The 27,974-nt window shown below is 33.9% G+C and overlaps 1 protein-coding gene across 5 annotated transcripts in view; it reads left to right on the top strand.

Annotated features, from left to right (window-relative positions):
- LRRIQ1 (leucine rich repeats and IQ motif containing 1) overlaps window positions 1-27,974 on the top strand; it is a 105,397-nt gene that overhangs the window by 12,986 nt on the left and 64,437 nt on the right. For all 5 annotated transcript variants that reach the window (XM_032107274.1, XM_032107276.1, XM_032107275.1 and 2 more), the window contains 8 exons: window positions 1,855-2,048; window positions 2,949-3,076; window positions 9,199-9,272; window positions 9,571-9,664; window positions 12,411-12,575; window positions 19,596-20,072; window positions 22,043-22,181; window positions 24,630-24,749. In XM_032107274.1, the coding sequence (XP_031963165.1) occupies window positions 1,855-2,048; window positions 2,949-3,076; window positions 9,199-9,272; window positions 9,571-9,664; window positions 12,411-12,575; window positions 19,596-20,072; window positions 22,043-22,181; window positions 24,630-24,749 (1,391 nt within the window). The remainder of the gene's footprint in view (window positions 1-1,854; window positions 2,049-2,948; window positions 3,077-9,198; window positions 9,273-9,570; window positions 9,665-12,410; window positions 12,576-19,595; window positions 20,073-22,042; window positions 22,182-24,629; window positions 24,750-27,974) is intronic.

Genomic DNA, 27,974 nt, shown 5'->3' with positions numbered 1-27,974 from the left:
GACTTTCATGCTTATATTTAATTTTGCATGTGGGCAGAAGAAACAGTAAAATACCATCTGTTTGTATTACATTATTCTCTCTTGTATATTTTCTGTTGGACTATATTTTATAATTCCAGAATAGATTGTGATCCTGTTGTATGCAGTCTTGACTGTTCTGAATGACATTCTGGTGAGAAAGAGTAAAAAAGGTGCTTTGTGCAGCATGAAGAATACGATATTTCCAAATTCTGTATTACCTCCTTGCCTTTTCTTACTGCGTGTGCAGTCTCTCCTCTCGGTCTCACTCCAGACTCATACAGTGCTTTTAAAAATTTCCAGTACTGCTATGCTGGTAACTGAAAAGTGGAGCTCGTCTTAGGAGAAAGTCTTGGGAGCCAACACACGAGAACATGGAAGTGTTTTTGAAACCACTAGATGGTGCTGGTTCCTTTTTTATTTTTATCCGCGCGCACAAGAAAAATATTGACCATGATCTTGCAGTGAGGGTAGTATGTCAGGGGCATGTTTGAAATTTTTCAGAATAATTAAACGTTTGTATATTTATTTGCTAAATATGCTAACATGTGCCTTATGGGACATGTGTGTTATATTTAAGATGATATCTCTCTAATGTCAGACAACTGCATTCTTTTCACTAGGTGCTTTCCATTTTTAAATTAGAATTATTCGAAAGCCTGTGTTGGGGATTTTTTTAAAAGTACTGCTAGTTTTGGTGTTTAATTGTTTGCTTTGGTTTTCTCCTTATCATTTGTTTTCATTTTTAAGTTCTCTTCTATATTCTCAGTACTCTGGTGCCAATTGATCTCTGGTTTCATAAGCTAGTTTGTTTTCAGAGGACAGTTACAAAAAGATTCACTACTATAAAGCTCAGCCAGCTTCCTTTGGGGAATTTGTGAAATTTTGGGTGAGATAAAGATGAGACAAGGTGTTCCCTCAAATAATCCTAAATTAACTAATAATCCTAAATTATCTAAGAACACATGAAAGAGAAGTAAAATCAGAAATTCCTTATTTTAGATATGTTTTGTAAAGGGTATCCCTTCAAAGGAGTTTTTTCACTACAGTGATATAGAAAAGCTGCTTGGACCTGTAACAAGTTAGATGCATCAGTGCCATTGCATGTGTAAGACCATGGGAGGACAATGTAATTTTTGCTGTTGTAAGAGGATGATTTGGGTAACATTCTGTGAAAGAAACAGATGCTGATGGGAATTCCTTTGCATTTTTTTTTGTGTGTAGAGATTGCATGCTCTTTATATGGCAGGAGTAAATTTGTTGAGAGTGGAATGGCTATAGTAGTACTGTTTTATTCTTAAAGGCACTAAGTTTTCTTCATAAATCCCTTCATTAAAAATATTTTGACGTAATTCCTTAAGCAAGACTAATTTATATCACAATGGTGGTACTGGCCTAAGTTTTAACACAGTTTTTTCTAACCTTGCTGATACCTTAACAAAAAAACCTTTAAATAATAAAAATTAATTTTTAAACAGTGTTTTCATTCTGATGGATGATTTTAAGAGAGCTATTAGCATTTCACAGAGTTCAGAGCAGTTGTAAAGTGGTTAAAGCATAGTAAGTACAGTTTGTTACTAAAAGAATGTTCTCTTTCAACAGAAGTACCAAAGAGATTATGAAATGTTTTTACTGCTTGATTAACAGGATCAGAAAATTTTTAGACCATATGCACTGTATATGTGATAGAGTCAAAATACAATAATTCTTTTTAAACCTTATACAGAACTAATACTAATTGTTATTCCAGATAAGATACAGAAAATTCAGAGTTTTCTTAGTACTTGAAAGACCAGAGGTTTTTATTTCCTTGTGTCTTAAATCTTGAATTTTCAGGTGGTCTGGAGTCACTGAAAAATCTTCAACAATTAATTGTGGACCATAATCAGTTAATCAGCACAAAAGGTCTTTGTGAGGCACCTACTCTCATTCACCTAGACTGCTCTTTCAATCATCTCACGCAAGTTGAAGGCATTGAGAATTGTGGCCTACTTCAAGTTCTGAAATTGCAAGGCAATAATCTCCAGCAGGTAAAAGCTTTAAATTTAGTGGCTGTTGTGCATACATCTTGGCTAACAGTCATATTTTTCAGCATTCTGAGCATGTGCTCTTTGATTGGTGTGGGATGTTTCATGCTCTTAGGTAAGATTTTTTTTTTCCCTTATCAGAGGGAGATTTTTCAAAAATGCAAATGGCTAGCAGTTAATTATTTTCTTACTCCTAAGTCCTTGAAAAATTGGACTCTCAGTGATTATGGTTTCTCCTTCACTTATAGCATCTAGTCTTCAGTTTGTATTATATGATCCTAATTTTGTTTAAAATGTAACAAAAGATTATTATTACTCATAGGTAATGTTATAATAGTAAGATAATTGTATCAGGCTGGTAATAATAAGTGTCATTACATATAAGTAATTACTTCTTACCATTACTTGTATGTAATGATAATATAATTATTATCACCCTAACGATAATCATGCTTATTTGGTGTATGTTGATTCTCCAAAACTTGAAATTTGTGCTGCAGCATTTAAAATAGGAAATTTGTTTGCTAACTGTATGCTTAATCCTATTTACTGACAATTATTCTCTTACGAATTCAAGAGATGAAAAGCATTATCAATAAGTAGCAAATAACAGCATGAATAAAATAGTAATACTATGACTCTCGGGCTCTTGACCTTTCTTTTTGTTTAATTATTTATATTGACTATTCAGGTGTGATAGAAGACATTAAAAATTATTTACTACCTGATATGTAGAGATTATGTGTGACAACTGGTACATATATAATAAAGAAATGATACATATATCCAAAATGTGAATTTGGCTTTTATTTAGTAATGATTTAAGAAAAGCATCTGGTAAGCATTCCATTGTTGCTTCTCTAATTTATATGAATCTTAAATAACCATCTCTTTTATATTTAGCTTCCAAGACTGGAAAATCATGTTCTCCTAAGAGAACTATATTTGGATGACAACAGCATTTCTACTATGAGAATGCTTTCTTTGTATTGGTTGCCTCTATTGCAGATCCTTTTGCTGTCTCAAAATAGGTAAGTAAGAAACATTCTTCCACTTACAGAACTGATCCAGAGGAATTTATTAACATAACACTTGTCTGAAAAGTGTAATTCCCAGTATGGTTGAAATCTCATTATCTTTTTGGGATATTCTTTAAAAATAAAAATATGTGGTTGGCATGTAATTACATTGGCTACCTCTAGCTAAAAAAATTTGAAACAGCATTAACTATGTAAATTAATTTTTTCTTTTAGATGTTATGTGACAATAATGCTTGAGCATTGTGGCATTATTAAAACCATAGTGGATTTTTTGTTTCTTTAGCAATTGTTTCTAGCATATGTCTGTCAAACTTCATATTTCACAGCTAGCTTATTCAAAACAGACTTTGAAGGCTAAGTTAAATGCAGGTACTAAAGTTAGAAAGGACAAATAAGAATGTTTTTTATTTTACATACATATGTTAATACCCTCCGAAACAAGTATATTTGCTTTAGTTTTTTCGCTTTTATGGTTCTGTTTAAAAGGTATAAAGAAGAATCAAGATAAGCAGCATAAAACTGGGTCATGCGCTCAAGTACTCTGTCATTAGTTTTCTGATTGTTTCCTAAGCTAATCTATACATTTTTAGACATAGAATGACCAGATATCCTGGATTAAAAATCTTTATTTTCCCCACCCCCCTTTTTCTCAATTTAAATTCTGCTAAAAAAGATATGGAACATTTATTAGAATTTGCAGTATGTTAGTAGGAAAATTGATTTTAAATTGATATCCATTATTTTCCTATACTGTGATCATTTTGTTCTGAATAAGACTGATCTCAGCTAAATAAACAGAATACTACCTACCATATATAGAAATACGCTCTGAACAAATTCATTTACTCTCCTTTTAGTGTAGATATGTTTTTAGAGGGTGATTCATCTGCCATTTTTAGCTGTTTGCTTTGAGACTAATCATAGCCTACAAATGCCTGTTCATCTTCATTGACTAGTAAAAAAATCAAAATGACCATCTCATGTGTCGTTGTCCACGTCTGAACAGAAGAATCCCATCCTATGTGGCATTTACTTCAGTAGAGCCAATTGTGTCTGGGAGCCTGTGGGAAAAAGGATGTGTAAGGCTGAGTCCTGTTATTATAAGCAATGTCCTTCATGGAAAATGAATATTATTTAAGTATATACAACCTATGTTTTTATATAACTTTTCAGATTGTTTTCATATCATCTCTAGTGAAGTACTATTCATGAAGACTCTTGGATATAAATAAAATACCTACAGAATCTAATCTTCAACTTCCTGCCCAGGTTTCTAGGGTTTGGGATTTTTTGTTCCCTTATTAATTCTTCTGGAGTTTGGAGAAAGTGCTTCCTGCTTGTGATTAAACAAGAGTGTTATTTGTTAAGCATTAGATTTTGAGGCACACTGCTTGATTTAATTCATGTTCTTTACTAATTTTTTCCTTGTCCTGTTTAGCTTTTTTTGTGGAACACACAATAATGTGGCTTTATATTCTCTTCTTCCTCCAGTGTAGCTATCCTGTGTGTAATAAAGTGTTCGTTCACAAGACTCCTTGAAGATCTCATTTGCTTGCTAGGGACTTGGGAGCATAGTCTCAGGGATAGCTTGAATGCAGCCTCTGGATTTAGGTTCTGCTAGACTGGCCATGTAGACGAACCTTAAGTCACTTGCCTATCCCATCATCTTATGGTTTTTAATGTCCGTTGTAGTGCTTGCTCTGGTTTTGCAGTAGCCAAGATGAGATGCAGCGTTTGGTCTGCTGAGTTTCTTTTGCTGGGCTGTGAGAAAGCACATATTTTTGCATCAACACACTGGATGTGCTGAAAATAAATATACATCTTCCCCCCAAACAGTTCCCCTTATTTCCGTGATGTATCTATAGCTTATGTCAAGTCTTTGTGACAAACAAGACAAGATAGCCTTAAAGTCATATTAAAAGCCTCAAAATTCCTGGCATTTCAGTAGCCTGCTCTGTTACACTCACTTTATGTACACTTATAAGCAGCTCCATATGTGTGTGCTATAGCATAAGTAACTCGATGTTCTATAGAAACAGTGAACGTAATGGAGTAAGCTGTTGAAAGAAAAGCTGTTTCTTTACTTCTATCCTACAGCCAGTGCAATTTTGTGAATTTTTTCCAAGTGTGCACTGAGTGCCATTTCCTTTTTACTGATTGCAGGAAGCCAATATAATGATAATGCTATGAATCTGTATTCTTTCTGAAAGTGAAGTACTGTGAAAAGAAAATTCTTACACTAATTTACAGGACATTTTTATTCCTGAGATGCTTTGTATGCATCATAAACCAGAAATTGTCAAAGATAAAACTCCAAAAATTGTTTTAAATTGTTTTAAACCTACAGTGTAACAAGGAATTAAAACAGGTAGTGATTAACTTCTTCAAGTATAAAAATGACAGCTATTTCACTGCTGCTTTTATTAAGTGTTTTATTGTGGCTTTCATATACAAAGCATATTCTTGATCAATGTGCAATTGGAAAAGACAATGATGAATATCCTCTTGACTTGGTTACTGCAGAATTGGGACTATGAAGATCCGTGCTCTATTTTATAGCAGCTGAGGACACAACTGTTAAGTTAGTTTTAAAAAGGGACATTTTCTTCTTTCTTCTGTTGTGGATAAAGATTTAGGTGTAGGAGAGAAGAACCTTGTCCTTGTGTAAAATTAATAAATTTTTAATATATGTTAAGAGTTCATGTGGCATTTATATTTATGTGTAATCCCATTTAATTATGTAACTTGCTTGTTAATGTCTTTTTAATTTAAAAGCTTTACAGTGAGACACTAAATCAATGTGCTGTTCAGGTAGCCATTTTTTTTTTTAAACTTCAAAATAGACAAAATCCCTCCTAACACTTTCTGTTTTAATATGGTATTAGTATGACAAAGTTCTTATTTTGCTATCTCTTGCTTTTCACTAAGATAACCTAAGTGAGATAGATTAAAAAAAAAAAAAAATAAAAAATGCAGTCACCTGCAAAAGTTCCTTTTTGTTTTGGGAAATTGGTTTGGCCAGAATCAGATTTGCTGTGGACAGGTTGCTCTCATGTTTTTGCATCTAGATGCATACTATTCATAAAGGGTTTATATTAGAAATGCTAAAAAGTTGGTTCTGTTCTTTCTTAGCATGCATTGTTCTCTCTACTTAAATATATATGGTATCTGTGTTTTTAACTGAATTTCTCAGATATGAGAGTTGAGCTTATTGTGAGCCAGGATGTTTTGAGAATTTGACCACTTTTCCAGAATTATTATGATAAATCTAAATGTCATTGGATGTTGAAATAAGTCAGTCATGAAAAAAGCTATACTGATGTATAGTGGTTTTCTCCATCCTATCCTTACAATTCTGGATTTTTTTTTTTTTATAATTTTCAGTAATTCTTTGCTGGTGATAAACTTACCTATAAGTATGTGGCATCAGGGGTAATGTACTTGAAGTACTGCCTACTAGAGTATTCAAGAAGTGAAGTCGGTACCTGACAGATTTCATATATTCTGTGTATTTGCTGCTCATAAATATGGCGATTATTGCAAAATAAACTGTCTTGAATTTAAGGAATGAAAAAGAAATGTAGGCTTTACTTATAGATCTAGATTATGATGAATTTATTTTAGTTATTTTGCCCTGCTTCATGCTAACTGCTTATTAACATCAATGATAAATTTTCTGGGGAAAAGCAGTTGCACAGTAGGATTTAGACCATCTTGAGCAGTAACTGCTATTCATGTTCAGAAGCACAATCTTTATTTTCTCTGATGCATACTTTCAACCCTTCTTAAATCTTGCTTTCTGACATAGCCACATAAACGACATAAACTCTATCTCTGACCTGTTCTGCTAGAGCCTTAAATGGGAGCAGAAAAAGGAAGCTATAGCTTGCTTTTTTGTGAATATCTTTTACTTTTGTGTCTTCTTTGTAATTTATATCTCTCTTATGCCCAGGGCTAATGTGACAAGGTCAAGTAGTATTAAGTTTTCAGTAATGTCTTTTGTCTTTCTGGTTTGAATTTTCTTAGGAAAAAAATTAACAAAGAATGTCGGTAAAGGGAAAGCTATAGAATGACAGAGAAACGTTTTAACTCTCATAATGCCAACGGCAGGCAAGGACAGTCCACTAGACAATTTCTAATTCACCACAGCATATACTGATAAAGATCCAGAGAACTCATTATAAATAAAAACCCTGCATTATCTCTTGTCCTTTATGCAAAATATGACATTTGTTTTCCTAGATATTTCTGATTATATGAATCTATAGTCATGGATTTTCAGTTTTTGCGGCCATACTGTTAGCCAGTAATATCTATGATGATATTTACTATAAATATTAAATATATTTAATTACTATTGGCTGATGATGAGAAACTAAAATGCTGAAATTTGTGGTACTATATAGAAATCTACATATAAGGCTTAATGCTTTTTTAGAGTCAATACTTATTCATAATTATTTGATTCCATGGAAAACTTCCATGGCAGGAAGGTAATAGAACTAAGTAGAATTAGAACCAGGACAACTTTACAATGTAGCTTGAGAAAGAAATGGAAGTATAGTGGCACGCACACAGTTGTCTTTATATCTGTTTCTCTGAATTTACTCTTAAAATGTTATATTCTTGTCAACTGAATGTGGAAATGATTTCTTTTCTGTTTTGAATCTGGTTCTATTTTCAATAAGATTAAATAATCTACGACCAACATTTAGTCCATAATTAGTGTACCAGGGTAAAATTCTGCCTTTCAACTGTAAACCTGTGCTGGAAACACAACATAGTCACACATTTCAGCAACAAAGCACCATTTTTACCTCTGAACAATTTTGAGTACATTTCTTTTTTTTGTAGGGTCATATTTCTGACAAAAAGAATTCTGATTTATACCTTTCAAAGGCACTACACCCTTCAGAAAATAGTACTTTCTGTGAAAATTAGCAGTCACAAACTAACCACATATTGTGCCATTTCTGTAACCATTCTCTTGTTATGCTAGGGTCTTGCCCTTACAGGGATGAAATGTTACCTAAACATGTATTTCTTTAAAAAAGATATAGTTGATGTAGTATGTGCTTATACATAAACATTCTAGTTTTAGTTGATAATTGTGATTCTTTGCATCTTGATTCTTATCTTTTCTTACCTCTTTCATATTTAATGTAAACCAAGATAAACTTTAATCTGAAAGCTAATATTTAGCAGTAGCCTGGAAGCTGAATGAATCATTCAACATTCATTCTTGCATCATTTCAAGTTTGTAACGAAGAAACATGAACAACACTGAGTCTTAATCCTTAAGTAGTAGCAATAACACACATCTTACAGTCCCAATCCCTTTGTATAGATGAATGTCAGCTCAGTTTCTTTACATTTAGTCTTCAGTACTGCAAACAAGAATTTTGTTCTGTCTTTAGTACTGCTTTTCTGTTTTATTGCTCAAGAAAAGCTCTGATAATGCAAGAAGAGCAATTCCATAACTGATTCCATAACTGATTCCATAACTGTCTCAGTAATCAGCACCCATGTGACAGCACCTGACAGAAGCAGTAAGATAGAGGAAACACTAAAAATATGTTACAGGACAGTGCATACTTGACCTGTTGAAAAATACATCTATGGCAACAATTATGCTTGTTTTAGGATCTAGGAAGTGATGTGCTGATTGGAGAAAAGAAACAACCTGATAAGAAGTCTGAGCAATGAGAAATGAGGGAAGAGGAAAGAAGCCAAGCAGATTTTCTTTTTTCTCCAGAATCAGGACCTTCTATTAGTACCATTCTAGTTATGGAGCCTAAAGGAAAGCCAGCTGAGTTGTGTAAATTTTACAAGACTTCAGATCTTCAGCACTAAATGCAGGGAACAGAATGAAATATTTATCAGATAAAAAACCATTAATGAAAAAATATTAAAAACTGAGGTTCTGAGAAAACTAAGAAATACTTTCAAGTTAAAATTTCAAGAAATTAGTTCCAGCAGCTTGGATAGATAAATGGGTATTTTCTTATGTAAATAAGTAAATTGTCATACCTGAAAAAGATTCTGTTGCCTTTCTGTTTATGAACTGCTGTTTTATTTAATTTTTTAAAAAATCTTTTCTGTTTTGTTCTTAGATTAACTGAGCTTGTGCCTTTAAATTCATTTGTATTTTTGGAAAAGCTAGATCTCAAAAATAACTACTTGTCAGGTGAGTTGTGTTAAAAAAAAAGAAAAACCCCATTCTAATAAGAACTTCTTAGTTGAGTTATAAACTGATTTGAATGGGACTGTTCCCATGTATTTATAAGAGACATTTATACGGAAAATATACAAATATTTTCCAAACATCAGTTTTATAGATATTAATTAAAACTAAAATGTATAGATAGCAGTCTTGCTTTTAGGACTTCATGACGTTGGTATATTTTACTTTCATGTAAGAATTTATGGGAAATAAGATGGTTCTGCCTTCAGACATATTTAGCTTTCTTTCTACTATACTACAGATCTTAAAGATGTCCTTACATGGTTTAGTGGCTGTCATAAATTAAAGGAGTTGTCATTGAGTGGAAATCCTCTTCTCCAAGAAAAGAACTGGAGGTAAGGAAAATAACTTAATTTGCTAAATCAAAAAATCAAAATCAGGCAACAAATTGTTGCATGTATCTTAGTTAAATAGTACTAACAACTTCCACATATAGTCTGAACAGTCTCACTGCTCTGACAGGTTCACATTGGACATAGCTAGAGAAGGGGTAGTGTCTGTTAGAAGAAGAAAAGGTCAGAATGAATGGTTGATTTTTCCTTAGTAGTTGAAAATCAGCCTTTTTTATGCTTCAAATTTCTTTACATCAAAAATTAATAGCTCTTATAATTATGAAAGAGATGTAAGAGTAATGCTGTCATTTGTCCTTCAGTGGTGTATAGTACTGGAATAATGATCTGAAGAATCAAAGAGCTAGTCCTAGACACTGATAGATCTCTATATAAAAAATGAACAGGGTCGAAAAGAAACTTGACATACAAAATGATATGCAGTTACCATAATTCCTGAAATAAGTAGTTATATATGTTTGTAAACCATAAGAGTAAAATTGTACATGAATAGGGTTTTTTGTGTAATTTTTTTTGCATATTAAGCATAGTACTTGTGGTGTGGCCTCACCAGTGCCAGGACAGGGGGATGATCACTGCCCTAGTCCTGCTGGCCACATTGAAACCTAAAAAACCAAAACCACCCTTACGTTTTCATCTTCCATTTGAAGATTTTTGTACAAATTTATGATTAGTAATCAAAAAACCTCAACTATTTCAAACTTTTAGTTAGAAGTGTTTGAGTAGTTTAAAAGATAGCTGTGCAAGTACATTCTTGATTGGTTTGTTTGATTTTTTTAATGAACAGACTTATTTGCACTCCCATGGTTCCTGCAGGTAATTTCATTCATAAAATTCTGTGACTGTGAGAATGTTTTAAATTTCCATCTCCATTGTTTGAATTCTCACTATTTTACAAAACTAACTGTTATTTCACTTGTAACCTGGAGAGAAAAGCTTTCTGAATTTCAGTTTAACTATGAGAACTGACACTTTAGATTGCTTAAACCAGTAGAGCTTTTATGATTAGACAAGAGATTCATTTGTCTAAAGGATTTAAAGTATGGAATACTATGAAATATGGATTTGCTGAATACAGCATTGACTGTAACTTCAGACAATATGTTCCAGTGAACTTTACATAACCCCTTGATACCAACAAAGGAATTAGTTGTAAAATTTCCCAGTCAGTTTTGTACTTTCATGTCCAGGCAGCGATAACACCAACAAAAGTGAAGTAGTAAGAAATCTCTTTCTAAAAATTAAACCCTGGGATCAGTCTGAGCGCTCCTAGGGGAATATGCTTCAATGCTGTAGTGATTAATAGAGCCTCTTAAGTGACAGAATATTCACCAGGAAGTTTTCACTAAATGAAATATTGACTCAGCCATTCACCAGGAGAAACCCAGCTGGAAAAACGAGTGTTGAGATCCCACTGCTCTAAGACGCAAAACTTCCATCATTGATCAACTTTGATATGTCACTGTTTTGGTGTATGTATGGCTGTTCAACATCAGCTTTGGTAATTTCTCTCTATGTGTTCAGGAACTGTTGATCTAAACCCATAGCTTTATTCCAAGTGTACTTCAGATGGTCTTAGCCTTCATTAATGGGCAGTAGAGAAGGAGTTTTCTATTTGCAAAAACTGATGTTCTGTTCTTTTATTTGGAATATTATAGCACAGTCATAGAAACTTTCTTTGATTTTAACCTTAGTGTATGTTGTCTGAGCTGAGTAGTAGTCCTTTACTACTAGGGAATAGTCAGGGAGTTCCAAAATTTGGAAAACAATACTATCTTTGTTAATAATAGGGGGATTTACAGCCTACAGTTAGGATTCTTTCAAGAGTTTATGTTACTTAAAACTGAGTTAATGAAAATATTGAGTGTTGATGTATTGCTTTAAATAATTTTGCAGTCTTCAAACTTTCAACAAATTTGGTCTGGTACGAGAAATATGTGAAACAAGATTGCAGTACCAGCTTACATCTCTCAATAACATAAACCAGACCGCATTGATGATACATATGAATTTTTTTTTTTTTTGTTGTTGTTGGTTTTTTTTTTTTTTTTTTTGTTAGAAAAGTTTCTTGTACATATTTTTTCTTACATCAGTGGCCACAGATGTCCTTTCTATAGCAAGGAAATGTCATCTTTGCTCTCAGTCCTTTCACTGACCTGAATTCAGTATTTCAAAAGTAGATATTTTTTCCTGTCAGGCATATGGAATAGCATGTCAGTATATCTGGTATATGCAAATGGTAAAGGGAGTAGACTTGGCAAAGTTTAGTATTTTGTGCAGTTTTAAAGTTTAATTTTTTTTATGTGTCAGCAAAATCAGTACTGTATCTTAATGCTGTGACTTAGTTTGCTATGTTGCCTACTAATCAAATGCATTACAGGTGCCTATGCACAAGTGTGTCAAATTTTCCCATTAAGGTTTGTATAGGTAAAAATTCTAGCTCTAGTGATTTGAGTCTGCTGCCATCGGCTTTCTTGGTGCCAGTATTTCAGCAGTGCTCTTTATACCAACATAGTATTAAGAAGTCTTGCTATGTCCTGTGTTTTATTCTTTATTTTATTGTTAAGTATAAATTCTTACTTAATATGTTAACATATGAAATAAGGACAAATACATACAAATATTTAGAGAACTGTCTTCATGTTCTGTATTGTTATATTGTATCAATAAAATAGGTGTTTTAGCATAAGTATTTTTTCAAAGAACTAATTGTGATTTTTCTTTTCCTAAGGTCTTCCTTGTTGGAGGTCCTTCCTAGTTTACAATTGCTTGATGGTGAAATCTTAACCCATCAGACTGAAAAAATCAAAGCATCTGAATTAGGAACTTTTCTGGAACTTTGTCAAGCTCAAATTGAAGAAAATATTCAACTGAAAAAAAAGGCTGCTCAGTTGGAGTATGTATTTATGTTAATATAAATTGCATTCAGAAATATTTTTTCATGTATTGTTACTGAAGTTCTTGTTGACTTATGAATTTTACTTACATTTTTTTGCTTAGAAATTTATTAGGATAAGAAAGAGATTAGAATCATGGACTTCAAAGGAAAATCTGTTTTAGACAGATACTAAGTTATGAGGGCCTTGAGTTTTGTTTCTTTAAATTTGAGAAAACAGGTGATTCAAAACCTGCAGTTAGTAGTAACTGAATGAATTCATACACTCAACTACAGTACAGTGTTATGCAGGAATAGTAGCTTAAATCCTGAAAGTTGTATAATCATATTATCATGATTTCCAACTTTAACTTAATCAAATCTAATATGGCTGTTGGTACAATATACTCTATTTTTCTTTCTCCATTTTTTTTCCATGTGTATGTTATTCACATTCTAAATAATTGCAAAGGATTGGACCTCTTTTCTCTTAAGGTAGTGAATCAGATGGATCTGTTTACAGGTCTTTAATTTTGTCATACTTGCTACCTATATCACTATTACCATGGTTAGTTGTTCAGTAACTTCAGCTTAGACCATGCAAGTGGTAATTTATCACTTACAAATGCTATGCTTTAATTGTTTCGTAATATCTAAATATCTCAAACTTCTCATTTCTGCACGTGGTAATATTGAATGGTTTTTCCTTTTGTAGATGCTTTTCATTTCCTAGCAGGTTCACAATATCCTTGTAGTCCTTTGAATATCCAACTCACATTTTAATTTTTGGAAAAGTAGTTTTCTTGATTCTGCCAGGTGCTGAACATTATCCCAGAGCCAGTGAAATGTGGTGTTTTACAGTGTTTTAGTCTGAACTTTGCCTTGTATACTTTGTTGGTTCAGGAAAAGTATGCCTTTTTGTTCAGAATCTGGCTATTTTGTGTTTGCATGTAAGCCTGTATATCCATGGTATCTTGTTACTAGCTAACAGTTTATTACAGTGCTGTATTATTGCAGCTTTTACTAAGATGCAATAAAATCTTCATAGCTCAGAACCGGATTGCCTTGAAAAGAGGTTTGTATTAATGATTAGATAGGAATTAGTTGGGTGAAATTATATAGTGCAGTTTTCTATGAGAGATGTAATGTGTAAGTGACTCCTAAAAGTCATATGTTTCTCCATTAAACCGTCAAGATATGTCTTCTCCACTTCTGTGATTTTTGGCTTCTGATTTGCAGGTGGGAAGCTGATATTTCCTAATCTATTTACCATTGTGAAATGGTGTTCTTTCCTTCCTTTTTCATAAAAGAAAATAAAGCTCTCCTCTTCTATGGTTGAGAAGATTTTTCCATGTCTGATATTTAGACATTTCATCATTATCCTTTTCCAGAAAAAATGCCAGTTTATAATTAGTATATGACTTGTGAGCAAACTCTAGTAGAATCTAAGGACCTAGCTTTCATATACATTTCTGCAGGATGGTAAAAAATGGGAGGGAAAGATGATATTCCTAAAATTTAATGGGTTTTTGTATTCTACATGAATGGACATAAGAAAGATAAATAAGAAACTTGTTGGGTAGTCAGTCTCAGACCATCCATTAATTATGAATAGTTAGTGGCTCATGCTACTTTCTGAAAGCTGACTTGTACTTCTAACATCTTTTAGCAAAGACTGGGAGCGGGAGATGATGGAGTGCACACTTACTGTGCTTGCAGACCACAAGTGTTCAAAGGCAATTGTTCACGTGCCTGAGGGGAGGACTACCAGTCAGACATAGGCAAGATGGGAGGGCAGGTCAACAGGAACCTTGTAAATTCAACAAGGACAAGTGCAAAGTTCTTTACCAAGGAAGGAGGTAAAGAGGAGGCCTTCTGCCCACTCCTGGGCTACTTGCTGAGTGGAAGAGAGAAGGCTTTGACTTTGTCAAAGCACTGTTCAGCAAAACATTAGTGTTTTATCAGTACAGTTGCAGTCACAAATCTAAACCACAGCATTATATGGGCAACTGTAATGAGAATTTATTCATTCCAGCCAGAGAGAGTACAACTGGACATTAAGAAAAACCTTTTCAGGGTGGGACAGTGATAAATTGCAATAGGCTGCCCAGAGTGGTTGTGCAGTCCTGTTCTTGGAATTTTTCAAGACCTGACTGGATAAAACCCTGAGCAGGCTGGTCTGATTTGAGAGCTAACCCAGCTTTGAAGCAGAAGGTTGGACTAGAGACCTCCTGAGGTCCCTTCATTTGAGAATTTTTCTATGAGTCTATGTAAATTTTGAAAGGGAAATGTTTGAAAGAGCCTGCAGATGTTTGAGAAGAACAAGGTGGAAAGAGGTGATTATGTAAACATCTTTCTTGAATTTGTGGGTTTGGGTGAAGGGAGGGCAGGGAGTGTGGAGGAGGGAGGGTTGTGTATTTTTAAGATTTTGAGAATTCATTCATGATCTTTTAAATTGGTAACTTTGACATGATTGAAGCAAGTTGTATCAAATTTAGTCTTAAAATTAATTTCTTCTGTGTTAAAGCCATCTATCTTTTATTTTGACTGAAGTAAAATTTATGGATGACTTGAAAACTGTTGCAAACTGCAGTTCATAAAAGGAACTCTAAACAACTTGTTTGTATATAAACCTTAGCAGCATAGCTATTATACGTACATATTGCAATACTTGAATTAATGTGACATTGCTAAAGAACAGGCCAACAATAGAGCAAATGTCTCTCTGTTTCCCATCTTGCTAAGTTATGAGCCCCTGTAGGTGCGACCTCAAGTATGTAAGCTGCCAAAAGTAATCACTGCTTCCTTCCCTAATCTGTTTCCTGCACCACTGCTGCCCAGTTAAATTCTTTGTGCTGTTTCTTCCCAAAACTTCTTTGTTGTTGCCATGCTTAAGAATAAAAGTTATTTTAAAATTGAATTTCTCTATTCTAGTAAATGTTTTCTGTCACATAATCTTTAGATTACTTGGAATGAGTTATCATGTAAAAAAATAATATGACACTTAAGGCTGCAGCAATTTTTATTCAGTCATCAGATGTGCAGTTTTCTGGCTAGTGGAACTTGAATTTTAGAAGTGCTGTATGTATATTACAGTGAAAATGACAGGAATTTCATAAATGGTGTTGCGAGGAGAAAATATGTCTAAAGTGACCTGTTTCATGTGTTTGTAAGGGACTTTGGTAAGCTGCAGTTGAACATCAGTAATGATGTTCAACAGAAGTTTCCCTGAAGACATTAGATTATACCCTGCACTATTGCAAACAAAAGCTCACATAAATTGAGGTGTACTATTTGAATATTCTGTGTATTATAATTATGAAAATCACAGTAGAGCCACAAAGGGAAAAACATGATATTAAGCAAGGTTTTACCTAGCACACAAACGAGGATAGGAAGGAGTAGAATATTGATTATGATTTAGCTGCAAGGGCCAGGAGAAAACTGCCATTCCCGATCAGAACTGTCTTGTTTTTTCCAAGCCTGTCCCTTTTGCCTCTGAGAGATTTGTTCTACTGACTTTTCCAGATTTACTGTCTCATTCTGACAAAATTATGCTCTTTGAATAACCAGGCAGCCATTGCAGGTGTGGTTGCAGTATAAAAATCTATACAAAATGTGTCAGCTCTACAAGCAAGCCTCTGCTGCCACTTTAAATTTCTTAAGTAGCAACATTTTTGCTGATATAAACTCCATTGGAAAGCCTTTAAGCATGAATAATTTGTCCTTTTCCATATCTGTTGAGTCAGCCTGTGCATGGATCCTTACACTTCCTAGCTGCTGCCAGTGGGGTTTACTCCTCCCCACCTCTACTCCTCCCTTGCCAAACACTGCATGGGAATTGAGCAGAGTTTGGTCTAAATTAACCAGGACAGCGATGGATACTCTTTCTGGATTGATGTGAGGACTGAAGTTGTAACAGTCATTAATAAATGCTTGACTTAAATTTCCTGACTTAATTTTTTTAGATTAAAATCTAATTCTAATGCTTTTATCTTTCCTCAAAGTGCCTGGAAGATGCTAGCACAAATAGAGAGGTATCTGGTAAAAAAAAAAAAAAAAAAGCTACAGGTAGCTTTTTGCTCTTAATATCTTTTTGTGAAAATAATATCTTGGTCTTTTATATCAGGGCCACTAGTCTAGCACATTTGTACAGTAACACAAGACTCATCCCTTGCTCTTCTGGCTTATTATCCCTTTCTCACACTGCAGGAGCAGTGGTTATGTTTTGTGGTTATGCTAAAATTTGCATATGGCATAAATCAGTTTCACTTGTTATGATCAAAATAAAGCCATGGGTAGCCAGGCAGCAACTGAACGTGAAGGAATATGCTGGTCAAAGCTGGAAGCCATAAAACTTCTTTTGTAGCAAGGCCACCATATTAATCTGCATTTCACTACATACTAAGCAGCCAGACACTATGGATACTGGTGTTTCCATAGGATAGTTCCATTTCTTGTTTTGTCTAGATGCTAATTTATGCTTAAAACCTTGGTCATATCTTAACCAAGAAGCAATTCCAGGTGTAGTGTGACCAGACCCCTTGACTGATAATGCTGGAAAAGGTCTGAAAGGCAAACAATGAATTTACATTAATTGAAAAGGAAATATTGTGGTATCAAAGATCTTAATAATGTCATATTTCTTACTTAGTCTTCACTCGTTCTTTGTATGGGTTTTTTATCATTAAAGAGGTAAACCAGTCCTGCATATTTTCCATTACAGCAGCTTCCTTTCTGTGATTTGAATAAACAATCTTCAGCAGCATGTCTCTTGTATCAAGAATGCTGTGCTATTGAGACACTTAGAAAGTAGCAGTGCATTGATAGGATGCCTGATATCCCTGTTCACTTAAGGAAACCACCAAGCTGAGACCTCGTACTCAGGCCCTGACGTAACAGTTGTTGTCTATGCACTGGAGCTTTACATTCGCAGGAGAACCTCAAACAAACTTACCAGGCCACTTCACTGCACATAAGTCTCTGACATATCACTTCAGCTTCCTTTGTAGTTTCTTTAAACTTAAGCAAATCTGACTGCCTAAATCGCAAAACCACTGATACTGAGGGCAACCTAAAAATCCTGCAAAATTGAAGTATAGTTGTGGATTGCCGGGGAATGTATGGGAGAGGGTGCATGCCCACAGTGACAAGATGGTATTTTGCAGACACTGCTTGGAAAAACTGCCCAAAAAGCAGCCTCTGTGAAAAAACTAACACACGGTCCCTGGTCACCACAAAATTACTCCCTGCCTGAATTTTCATTTCCTCAGTCTCCCCTTTCATTTCTGCTTGAGCATTCATAGCCACTGGAAGGATGAAACAGCTGCTTGAGATACCTCTGCATCTGTCAAAGGGGAGGATTCACTGTCATGGTGGTTTGTTTTTGTTTCTTTCTGGTTTTTTTTGACAATGAACAAGGATACTCAGGTTATGCTTTTCATGCAAAAGTTTATTTTGCTCAATGTATAAAGCATTCTGGGGTTTTCTGCAATATTTTTATTTTTGTAAGCAAATAAACCAACAAAATAAAGCAAAGAAAAGGAAAAAACCAGGTAGGAATAGATTTTTTTTCCCATATTTTTCTTTTTTTGTCTTCTCATATTATTTTTTGTAGAAATTTGGTAATGATCTTTTACCAAACTTATCTTTTTTAAATACTTGGACTAATTCAATATATTTAACTAAAGTATTTTACTAATGCTTTAAGTATCTTTTGTTAAGGAAATTGATATTCTTGCTATGTAGTATCTTAGATCCTTAAACAAATCTATAGATTGGTATAAATATCTTTAGGACTTGTCATATGTGTGGACTTAACAGGCATAGGAGCGATGTTGTGTAGTGGACAATCAAATGTGCTGCTGTTACACAGTGAGTTTTGTGCTTAAACTGTGTGGATCAATTTAGCCGTTCAGATTTTGTCCAATAGCACTGAAGTTGCACTAGCAGAGGAAGAGTTGGTATATTTTTTAACTCTTGTAAGATTTGATTGATTATGTTCTTAAAAATCTAAAATAATCCTAGTTGAACTTTACTAGAGGATATAATTATAATGGTAAACAGTCCCTAATAAAACCTTATAAAAACTTCACCTTTAGAGAATGATGAACAGGAAGGAAAATTCTGTTATTCTAACTATAATTTTAGGACCTAATTTTTCCAGACTAACAAGAAAATTGATCTTATTTCTACTTTTTCTCTTGGATTGCTGACCTAGAATTGACTTTGTGCTCCTTTGAAATTAGCACCAGATTACAGATCTCTGCATCTATCTATACTATTAAAGGAAAATGTTTTCATGATTCCAGAAATACCTGCTACCTAATAAAATGGTCAAACACCATCCAAAGTACAGACAGCCATCTGAATCTGTAACAATTAGTTCATATTTACTCTTACTTATCCTCATCATTTAGATAGCGTAACACAAAGAACTAATGAGAGCCAGACTTCATAGATTAGTGTCGCTTCAGTCTAGCACTTTCCCTTATATTGATAAAAACTTCTGTACTTAAAAGTTTGTGTTTTCCTGAATTTTCCTTAGACATTGTGGTTTGTTGCTTTGAATCTAAGTTTGGGTTTTGTTGCTTTAGTTCTTATCTAAATTTTAAAATTACTGTTATTTTTATATGAGCTCTCATAGTTCCCTGGTAAAATTGGATTATTATGGCAAAATTGCCTCAAATCCTCTAAAAATTTGGGCTTCACATGCCACTTACCACACAGAAAATTAATAGTGAAATGCATGCCCTAATGCCTATTTTAAAAAGGCTGAAAACTTTATTTAAAAAAATACAGTCTAAAATCAGAAATATGTGTGATTATATTTTAAATATGTCCAAAAAAAAGACAAATGCTATCAAGATTTATAATTACTGAAACTGGATTTCCAATCAGAGTAATTGCTCTTTGCTGTAAGAATATGGAAACATGTAAGAATACTTGAAAATACAAGCTATTTTAGAAAATAATAGGGGAAAATTTTTTAAAGCATTCTAACAGTCAGACAGATAAAAACATTTTTTACTTTTTTTTCAGAATTACCTCTTCTATTGATTCTGCACTGGGACAATGCTGGTATTTTAATCAGCTGATGAAACTTAGTATTAAACATCGATATGTACATGAGTACGGTGAACTAAACATTACTGACAGAGATGGACCAGAAGCGCTTCAAAATCATTTAAAACAAACATCCACTGGCTGCCTACAGGAAAATAACCTCTTTATCATGGGTGTGACAGAAAATAAACAGGTCTTGTTGAATCCTTCCAAAAGATGGATTACTACTGGCGATATTCCGGCCACATTCATTAACTCCTCCATACCTGTGCACCAGAAGGAAAATAGAGGAGATCAGAGAGTGAAGCAGAAGAGCACAGAATCTTGTATTAATTACAGTGGGGAGAGCAAAGGCAACAATAATATGTCAAGCCAACTCACTTTGCAACAGGCAGTGATAGTAGCAAGTGATACGGGAAGAAATCTCCAGCACTTTGGGAATGGTACAGAAAGGTAAGACGGATGTCAGGTTGCTTTCAAATCAGTTATACAGATAGACAATAGAAGTGAGGATTTCTTGTTTAAAACAGAGGCACAGAATTTGTAAGATAATATTTTTAAGCTTATTAGACAATAAAGAGTTATATTAAGGTGTTGCCTACTAGGCTTCCATATTAACAATTAAGAATCCTTTGTGATATTCTCCCAGTTGGTATATTAGGATATAGATATTTATGTACTTCAAATAATGTTAGGACACCAATTCAATGGCACATACAGAGTTAGGAATGCAAATGCCAAATGTTTTGCAGAAACTTTGGAGGAGATTAACTAGAAGCTAGTATAAGGGCTTTTTACCAAAATTATTCATTAGACATTCAAGATTAATCTGTGTAGACTTTATAGTCAGTACTGTTTAGAAGGCAGGTGGAAAAATTGCTTGAGTCTACCATCCTACTTCCTTGATTTAGGCCAGTCTCCTGCTGTTGTGATGACTGAAGAGCTAATGGCCTGCCCTGCTTTTGGTACTCCTCCAACATGCCTTAACCTGCTTCTTGAAAGTAGAGGCAGGGGTGAGAGGCCAGTTCAGCTTGTTCTGTGCCCCCAGATTTTCTCCTGCATGAAACAGACTGGTATATTACCACTTTGGAATGTGTTTGCTGCTGATTTGTATGGTTCTGGATGTACAGACGGGAAACAGAAGCTGATTTTTTTGCAGTAAATCGTCAAGAATTGAGTTAAAATTTCATAAGAATTCAGTTTCAAAAGCAGATCTCTTGAGAACACTATGAAAAGCAAGCATGGCAGGTGTGCTTCTTTGAGCTGTTTAGGCTTACGGTAAATAGAAAACAGGGCTTAGTAGGTACTTAAGGCACTAATAATTGTCATAAAATTTATGATTAAGGAAGACCATGCAATTCATGATCACCTCTCAGCAAGCTGAAAGCAAGAATACAGTAGTCTATTGCATAAGATGAATACGTCAAAAAAATTTTGAAATTGTTCATTTAGTTTTTAGTTAATGTTTTAAATGAATTCTGTAAGTGGTTTTGGAGAGTTCTCTTCAAAACAGAATGCAAAAAAATTTTTGTCTTTGTCTTGACCTCTTAAGTGTGTTTTTGTTTTTTTTTTTTTTTGCTGACTAGTACTCCTCTATTTAAATAGATGCACTGCACAAGAAAAGAAATTACATAAAGATTGGGGGAAATTTAGATGTTTTTTCTTTAATCCACTATCCAATTGAAATGAGTATTTTGTGGAGAAAAGGATTCCAAGACAGTAGAGTCATAATCCAGAGCTGACAATGTACTTTTTCTCCATGAGTATGAATTAGTTGAACATCCATTTAGAAATCTGAATCCAAATAGAGATCTAAATAGTCTGTACTTAGTGCTTGTTAAAAAAATGAGCAAATTAGAAAATGTAGACATATAACCAGTGGTCAGTAGTCTTAAATTAAAGTCTAAAAGCAGGCAAAAGATGAAATTCCACTTTCTGTGTTTTTCCTGTCAGCTCCATTGGAAATACCTGTTTCATGCAGTTTTCAGTATTTATCCCTCTTTAGTGCTTGGTGTTTGTTTCTTTGGGGGTTTTTTGTTGGGTTTTCTTTTTATTTTTTTTTTAATATGGTCAGTGTAAATAAGTAGACCCCTCCAATAATTTATTCAGTCATTGTTACACCACTTCTGCTCCTAACCCCTCCTTTGAGGACTCTTCCTCTGCAGTGATTCTTCACAGAACAGAGCCCAGTGGAGATTAGTCCTTAGATGATTGTATTTCAGAAGTTATGTGATGTGAATATCCTCCAGTGTTTCTGAACATATATGTCATTTCTGGATTGTAATTTCTTGTTTAGTGGCACAGCTTTTCATTTGCCTCAAAGCACAGTGCTATATGTTTCATGGTTAAAGTTTGGCAGATATGATAATCCAGTTGTATTGGTGAAGCTATGTGAGTCATAAAGGTATTTTTTTCTCCATGAGACTACATATGGCAGCATCCTTGATCCAGTCCTTCTGGAGGCAGTACCACACTCAGAGGAAAAATAAATGCAATAAAACAGAAAATCATCAGTTTATAGAAACTTTGAGACAGAAACATGAAGCTGCCACAGTAATCCAGGTTGGTTTATGGTATTTTCTTTACTTATTTTGTATAACAAAATTGTATAACAATAACAAAAAAATCTTTATAATTTTGTGTACTTGTCATCTTCTATTTTTGCTTATTATTTTATTAATAGTTTCATAATGAAACATTTTTTGTTTTATTTAATCAGTATAAGCTTGATGTTTATGAAAGAGATACTTCTTTGCAAAAAGTTGTATAGAAACATAAAAATATTTTCCCTTTTTTCACCAAGTATTTCCCTGAATTATTTTTACTTGATTTAATTCTAATATTGTGCTTGAGAGATCCTATGCCCGTGTTCTTACTGGGGCCATTCTATGCTATGAAACTGATGGAGGCTGTGTAACTAATTCATCGTGTCTGATGTGTATGTGACTAAATAATCTTCCTGCCTCTTCTATCCTACCTATCCATTTCTTTCTTTCTCTTCCCATCTCCAAAACTCAGGATTGCTTTATTTGCATTGTCCTTGGGAACAGACTGTGGCCTAGTCTGTCCTAGGGTAGATACTGAGCTAATAGCAATTAAACAGAATGTATTACTATGGGCAAGAGTTGAAGTCCATACCTTGACTCTGTTTAGTTTGGCAACCAGATATAGTATTTGCCTGCCAAATTGCCAAGGTTCATGGGGTTTTTTTTCTACATTTTGAAGCAAATCAACTCTTTTGATTTCATTTTCCAAGTTAACTTGGAAACATTCCGTACAGTAAGTTTTACATAAAAATTTCAAAAGTGACAAAGTGATTTAGGAGCAAAAATTTGTTATTGGGGTTTATTGTGTAGTTAGCATATTAATAATTGATTTCCATAAACTTATTTAATCAATTTTTGAGCTTACTTATGTATTTGACCTCTACTATATATTAAAGTGGTGAGTTTAATAAATTTATGTAGTGATTAATATGTGCTTCCTTTCATTTATTTCAAACATGATAATTCCCAAAGTGAATGTGAAAATAAGAGTCTTTTATTATTTATCTTCTGTGCATATTAGATTTTTAGATCTCTCATACATCCATCTTTACATGCACTTCTTGAAAATAAAATTTTAGTCTGTTTAGCCTCTTCACATTTCTCTGTAATTCTTTTTATCGTATCGTCCCTCTCTGAACCTTTACCACAATCAGTTACAATCTATTTTAAAGAAGGAACAAGAACTGAATTTTATAGGCAGATATAAAATGAATTGGTACAGAATGAAAGTTTTTATCTTGTCTCTTAAAAACTACTAAATGTAATTTTTCTTTTTGATCATGACTCAGCACTGACCTGGTGCTTTCACAGATCTGTGTTAGCAGCTGCCTTACAATTTAGCTTTCTGCATATATCATTAGGATTGCTTTTCTCCTTTGAATCTGTAAGAACTAACTGTCTTTGTTGAATGAAATATATTTGTCATTTGATCACTCAGTAATATCAGGATATTTTATCCGGATGCTTATGAAGGTCTGTAGGAAAATAACAACAATGAAATGATAAGAAAGCAGTTCTAATGCATTTAATCATTTTATAATAATTAGGAATTATGTGTATAAAATAGTAACGTATTCAATAATTTGTGTGGTTAGACAAACTTTTTCTAAAAATTAATAATCTAGATGTTAAACCAGAATATGAGATTTACCCTTCCTATTTCAGTGCCTTCATTGCAGAGCTGTTAGATATGTACAACACCACTTCTTTCATGACAGTGAGAATTTTTTGCATGGTGTTTTAAACACTTGGGGCATCTTGAATTCTAATGTTGTCAAATACTGATTTGGGGGAAAATTGCTGTTTTGAATGTAGTTTTCTTAATTCCGTCTGTCTCATTTTGATCTCTGATGTGTTTTTGCTGGATATGATTCTATGCTTGGCATGTGTTCCTAACACCCTTCCTTGTTTTCTAGCACTTCAATTCCTAAAGTGCTCCTTTGTCTTAGACATGATTGTGCTGCTAATATTTTTTTTAAATAAAGGTATTAGACAGTTAAGAAAGAGTAACTGACCTAGGTCAATTACATCAGATGTCTCCAAGAATTGCTACTTGTAAAGTATAAGACATTTACTACAACTGTATTTTTATTCTCAGTAATTTGAAAGTTGACACTCGGGTTTTTCTTATGTAGCCTTTCCTTTCAGTTTATAATAGTCCCTGAAGGAATTGTCAAATAATTAATTAGTTGACCTCTACTTTTTAGAGGGTTGTAGTTGAGGGAGTTGCAGGATTCCTTTCTGCTTACTTGTGGAGAGCCTCTTGAGTACTCTAAGCTTTAGACATATTCTGGCATTTAATTTGTCTTGTAGTTTTAAATGTCACATAAAGTTCAAAAAACAGATCATTGAGCTATTAAACAAAGGCCCAAGATGTTTTATCTTCCTAATGGGATAACATAGAGAATCTGGATTTGGGTTTGATCTATGGCTATGTATAACATGCTTTAAATTTTTTGTTTAGGCATTTTGGAAGGGTTTTCTTTTGCGAAAGAAACTGGCCAGTGCTCTTGCAGATGTTACAAGTGATGAAGTGGAGGATGAATATGAGGAGATAAATGTGGACGCTTTCACGTTTTCTGAAGTAAGCATAGTAATTAGCATAAAAGCTTCACTATTCTTCTTAAACAATCATGTTGGTGTTGGAAATAAAAGAAATGGAAAGCACTACCAAGGCTAGAATTAAGACTTTGGATGTCCAGAAATAAAGAAGCATTTCTTATATACAGCTGATTTAAATGTATTTGTCTTGGATTAACTGCTTCCTGCTCTTTGAGATGCTCTGGTAGTTACTGTGCTATTAATGTCTCACCCACTGTAGAACCCCATATATTTTTACAGCTAAAGGGCAATCAAATGAAAATAAGGAAACAGTTCCTTTTGTTCCAAAGTTTTTATCTTTTTAGTATTTTAGTAGCAAATTATAGTGTCAGCAATATTTTAATGTGTATTTTTTTCATTTTCATGACAGAATGAGAACGATTTAGAAAGTACTGCAACACTGAATGTCAGCTATATTCCAGTAAAAAGAACATATCCCCAAAGCAAGAGGTGAAGCAGGGTTATTATCTTATGTGTAGTGTGCTAAAAAGATCACACAAGTTCAAATATAGTAGTAAGTTATGAAGAGAAGCATGGTTAAATCAGAAAAAAAGCCCAAACCCCACATTCAGCAGCTCTGTTCTGCACAGTAACCAGAAATTATTACTAGTTATTTTTACAAGTTATATAGAGTTTAAAATGCTCTTTCAGTTTCAAAAGGATTGAAATTGGATCAGAAGTTTCCATTCTAAGAAATAAAAATAGGCTCCAGAGGAATTTGAGGAATAACATCATGTTCAAGGCTGAATTTAGCTATACTTAGGTAAAAAATAAAAATGTCTATGGGATCAATATTGCCGTTCAGTAAACAAGAAAAAGAATCTTTAAAGAAATTTTTTCTTTATAGCCTCAAAAGACAGTGTATATGGGAAATTCTAGACCCAGTATGCATAGTAAATAGTAAGGCAGATGTGGTGACAAATACATCTATGTATTTGTCTGGAGAACTGCTTTCTCTACTTGTTCACATTCATTGGCTGCCTTTTTTTTTTTTTTTTTTTTTTAATGCTTTCAGGTAAAGCAAAGAAAACTGACAGCAATGTGGCCATTTGAGACCTAAGAGGATATGACTAAGATTTTTTATCATGAACCCTTGTCTCTGAATGTGCTTTTTCAGCTGCCGTGTCTTTGCAAGAGCCATTTATCAATATTCAACTGTAATTTTGCAAAAGAGATATATGCAATAGCCCTGCTACTGGCAAGACCGGGTCCCATTTATAATCTGGTGTTTGCACGGATCTTAGAGAGTTATGAAATCAAGTATGTTGTTGGTTGTTGCAATGCAGTTTACAGTTGATCAGTCTTTGGTCATCTGATATCAAGCTTCTTTTGCCAGCTCCTCCCCATAGAAAATAGCTGGGCTTTCTATGAAATTATTACCAATGAGTTGATGACTTAGGGCAATTTTATTTTTTTCTTCTCCTTTTCAGCAACTATTTTAAGGTACATTTTCAGAATTACTGCTTTATTTAAGGGCATGCAAAAGGTTTGAAGCAGAAGTCCCAAGAATCATTTGGTAGACGGGAAACGTGTGTGTGTAAACATAGAGATCTGCCTTAAATTTTAGAATTTTTTTCTTTTTAATTTGAAATACATATACAAAACAGTTTCATTCATTGATGTTCTCTGATCCCTGGCTTCTTTCTAAAATAATAAAAAGCAGAATGTTGAAGGTTTTATTTTGTCACACAGGAAGGAAGTATCTGTTCATATATTAAAGAAGGAGAATATCCTGTTTCGAATTACTCAGCCAGTAGGCCAGAGTTTTACATACCGTAATTCAGTTGAGCCATTCTTGTGTCTCTCTGGCCCAAATAACTCTGTTATGTTTGGGTTTCATTTTTTTTTAATTGCTTAACTGAAAACTACATAGACAATTTTGTTCCATCTTTCTGTCATCAAGACAGTTGCATTTGGGCAGATGTTCCTGAGGCCAAGGAGAAAAGGAAGGGGTGGAGAAGGTGGGAAAAAGAAGACCAGCTCCTTTCAGAGAGATTTGTACTGTATCACCCTCTGGTGTTGCCACACATTTCTTTTTTTTTGTTTTGTTTTTTAATCCAAATTATTATTGAGTTTATTAGGAATGAAATAAAACATGGGTTTAGGGAGAAATTCTCAGGAAGTGTTTAGGTTCAGATGATGACAGGTGAATCATGAGCTGACATTTTAATTTGCCCAGCAGGCTCAAAGGCTGAACTGTGGCTTGATGTCAAATAAGTTACTCAAGCCCTTAGCTTCTTGTGATGAAAAATATAAGAACATCTATTTTCTACAGGGCAGTGTATATGATAAATTTGCAATGTATATGTCTGTGAATGTTCTTTTTTCAGTGAGTGAATATTTCAATGTTCAACATTGATGATTGTAACTAGAATTATATCCTACAATATTTGTCATATTTTTTTTCTTTTCTTTCTCTTTTTTTTCGAGTGTATATGTTGTCTGTGCTGAAGAGTTTGATTTTAAGAAATGTGTGGTGTAACTATCCTGGGCATACACCTCTGCTCTATCTAGCCCAGACTAGCTACTCAGTACTAGGTTGCCTGTTTCCATGTGTCTGTAGCTGTTTCATTCTCTGCAGTTGGGTAATACCAAACCATGTGGACTTCCTACTTCTGGAGAAACAAGCAGCAGAATCTTGGAACAGTCTATGCTTCCTATTCCTTCCTTTCTGGTCTCAGTGTTTATAGCAAAGTGCTGAAACAGAGCCAAGTAATGACACATGGTATCAGTGGCTATCTGTTGTGTCTCAAACAAGTGTGTAGGGAGGACTACATATTGCTGGGCTAAGAGATCCCATATGCTGGGGTTTGAAGGAAGAGAAAAATATTTGGATACCATTTTGTACTGCAGATTTCACTGTTCTATAGGGTGAGTGAAATGAGAGAGAAGGGCAGAAAAACCTTTCCTTATCACAAACTAATACAAATTTATTAAATCTTGTCTAAAAGCTTTTTAAATAGTTCACTATTTTGTGTTGTGGTCATTGTTTAGGTTTTTCTTATACTGTTATGTAGATTTGAGTCATAATGATTTTATTCAGTATTATCTAATGTTCTACAAAATCACTGTGCAAGCACCTATTTAAACCACTTGTAAATATCAGTGCAATAAATCACTAGGCACCAGTCTTCATGAAAAAAATGTTTATTATCTTCATTATAAACTCGCTGTACCCAGTGTTCCATGGAAGGTGAGGCTGTGAAAT

The sequence above is a fragment of the Corvus moneduloides genome, chromosome 4 (genome assembly GCF_009650955.1).
Source record: "Corvus moneduloides isolate bCorMon1 chromosome 4, bCorMon1.pri, whole genome shotgun sequence".
In the NCBI taxonomy this organism is placed as follows: Eukaryota; Metazoa; Chordata; class Aves; order Passeriformes; family Corvidae; genus Corvus; species Corvus moneduloides.
Note: the sequence above shows the minus strand (reverse complement) of the source record. Positions and strands in the feature narration are given on the sequence as shown.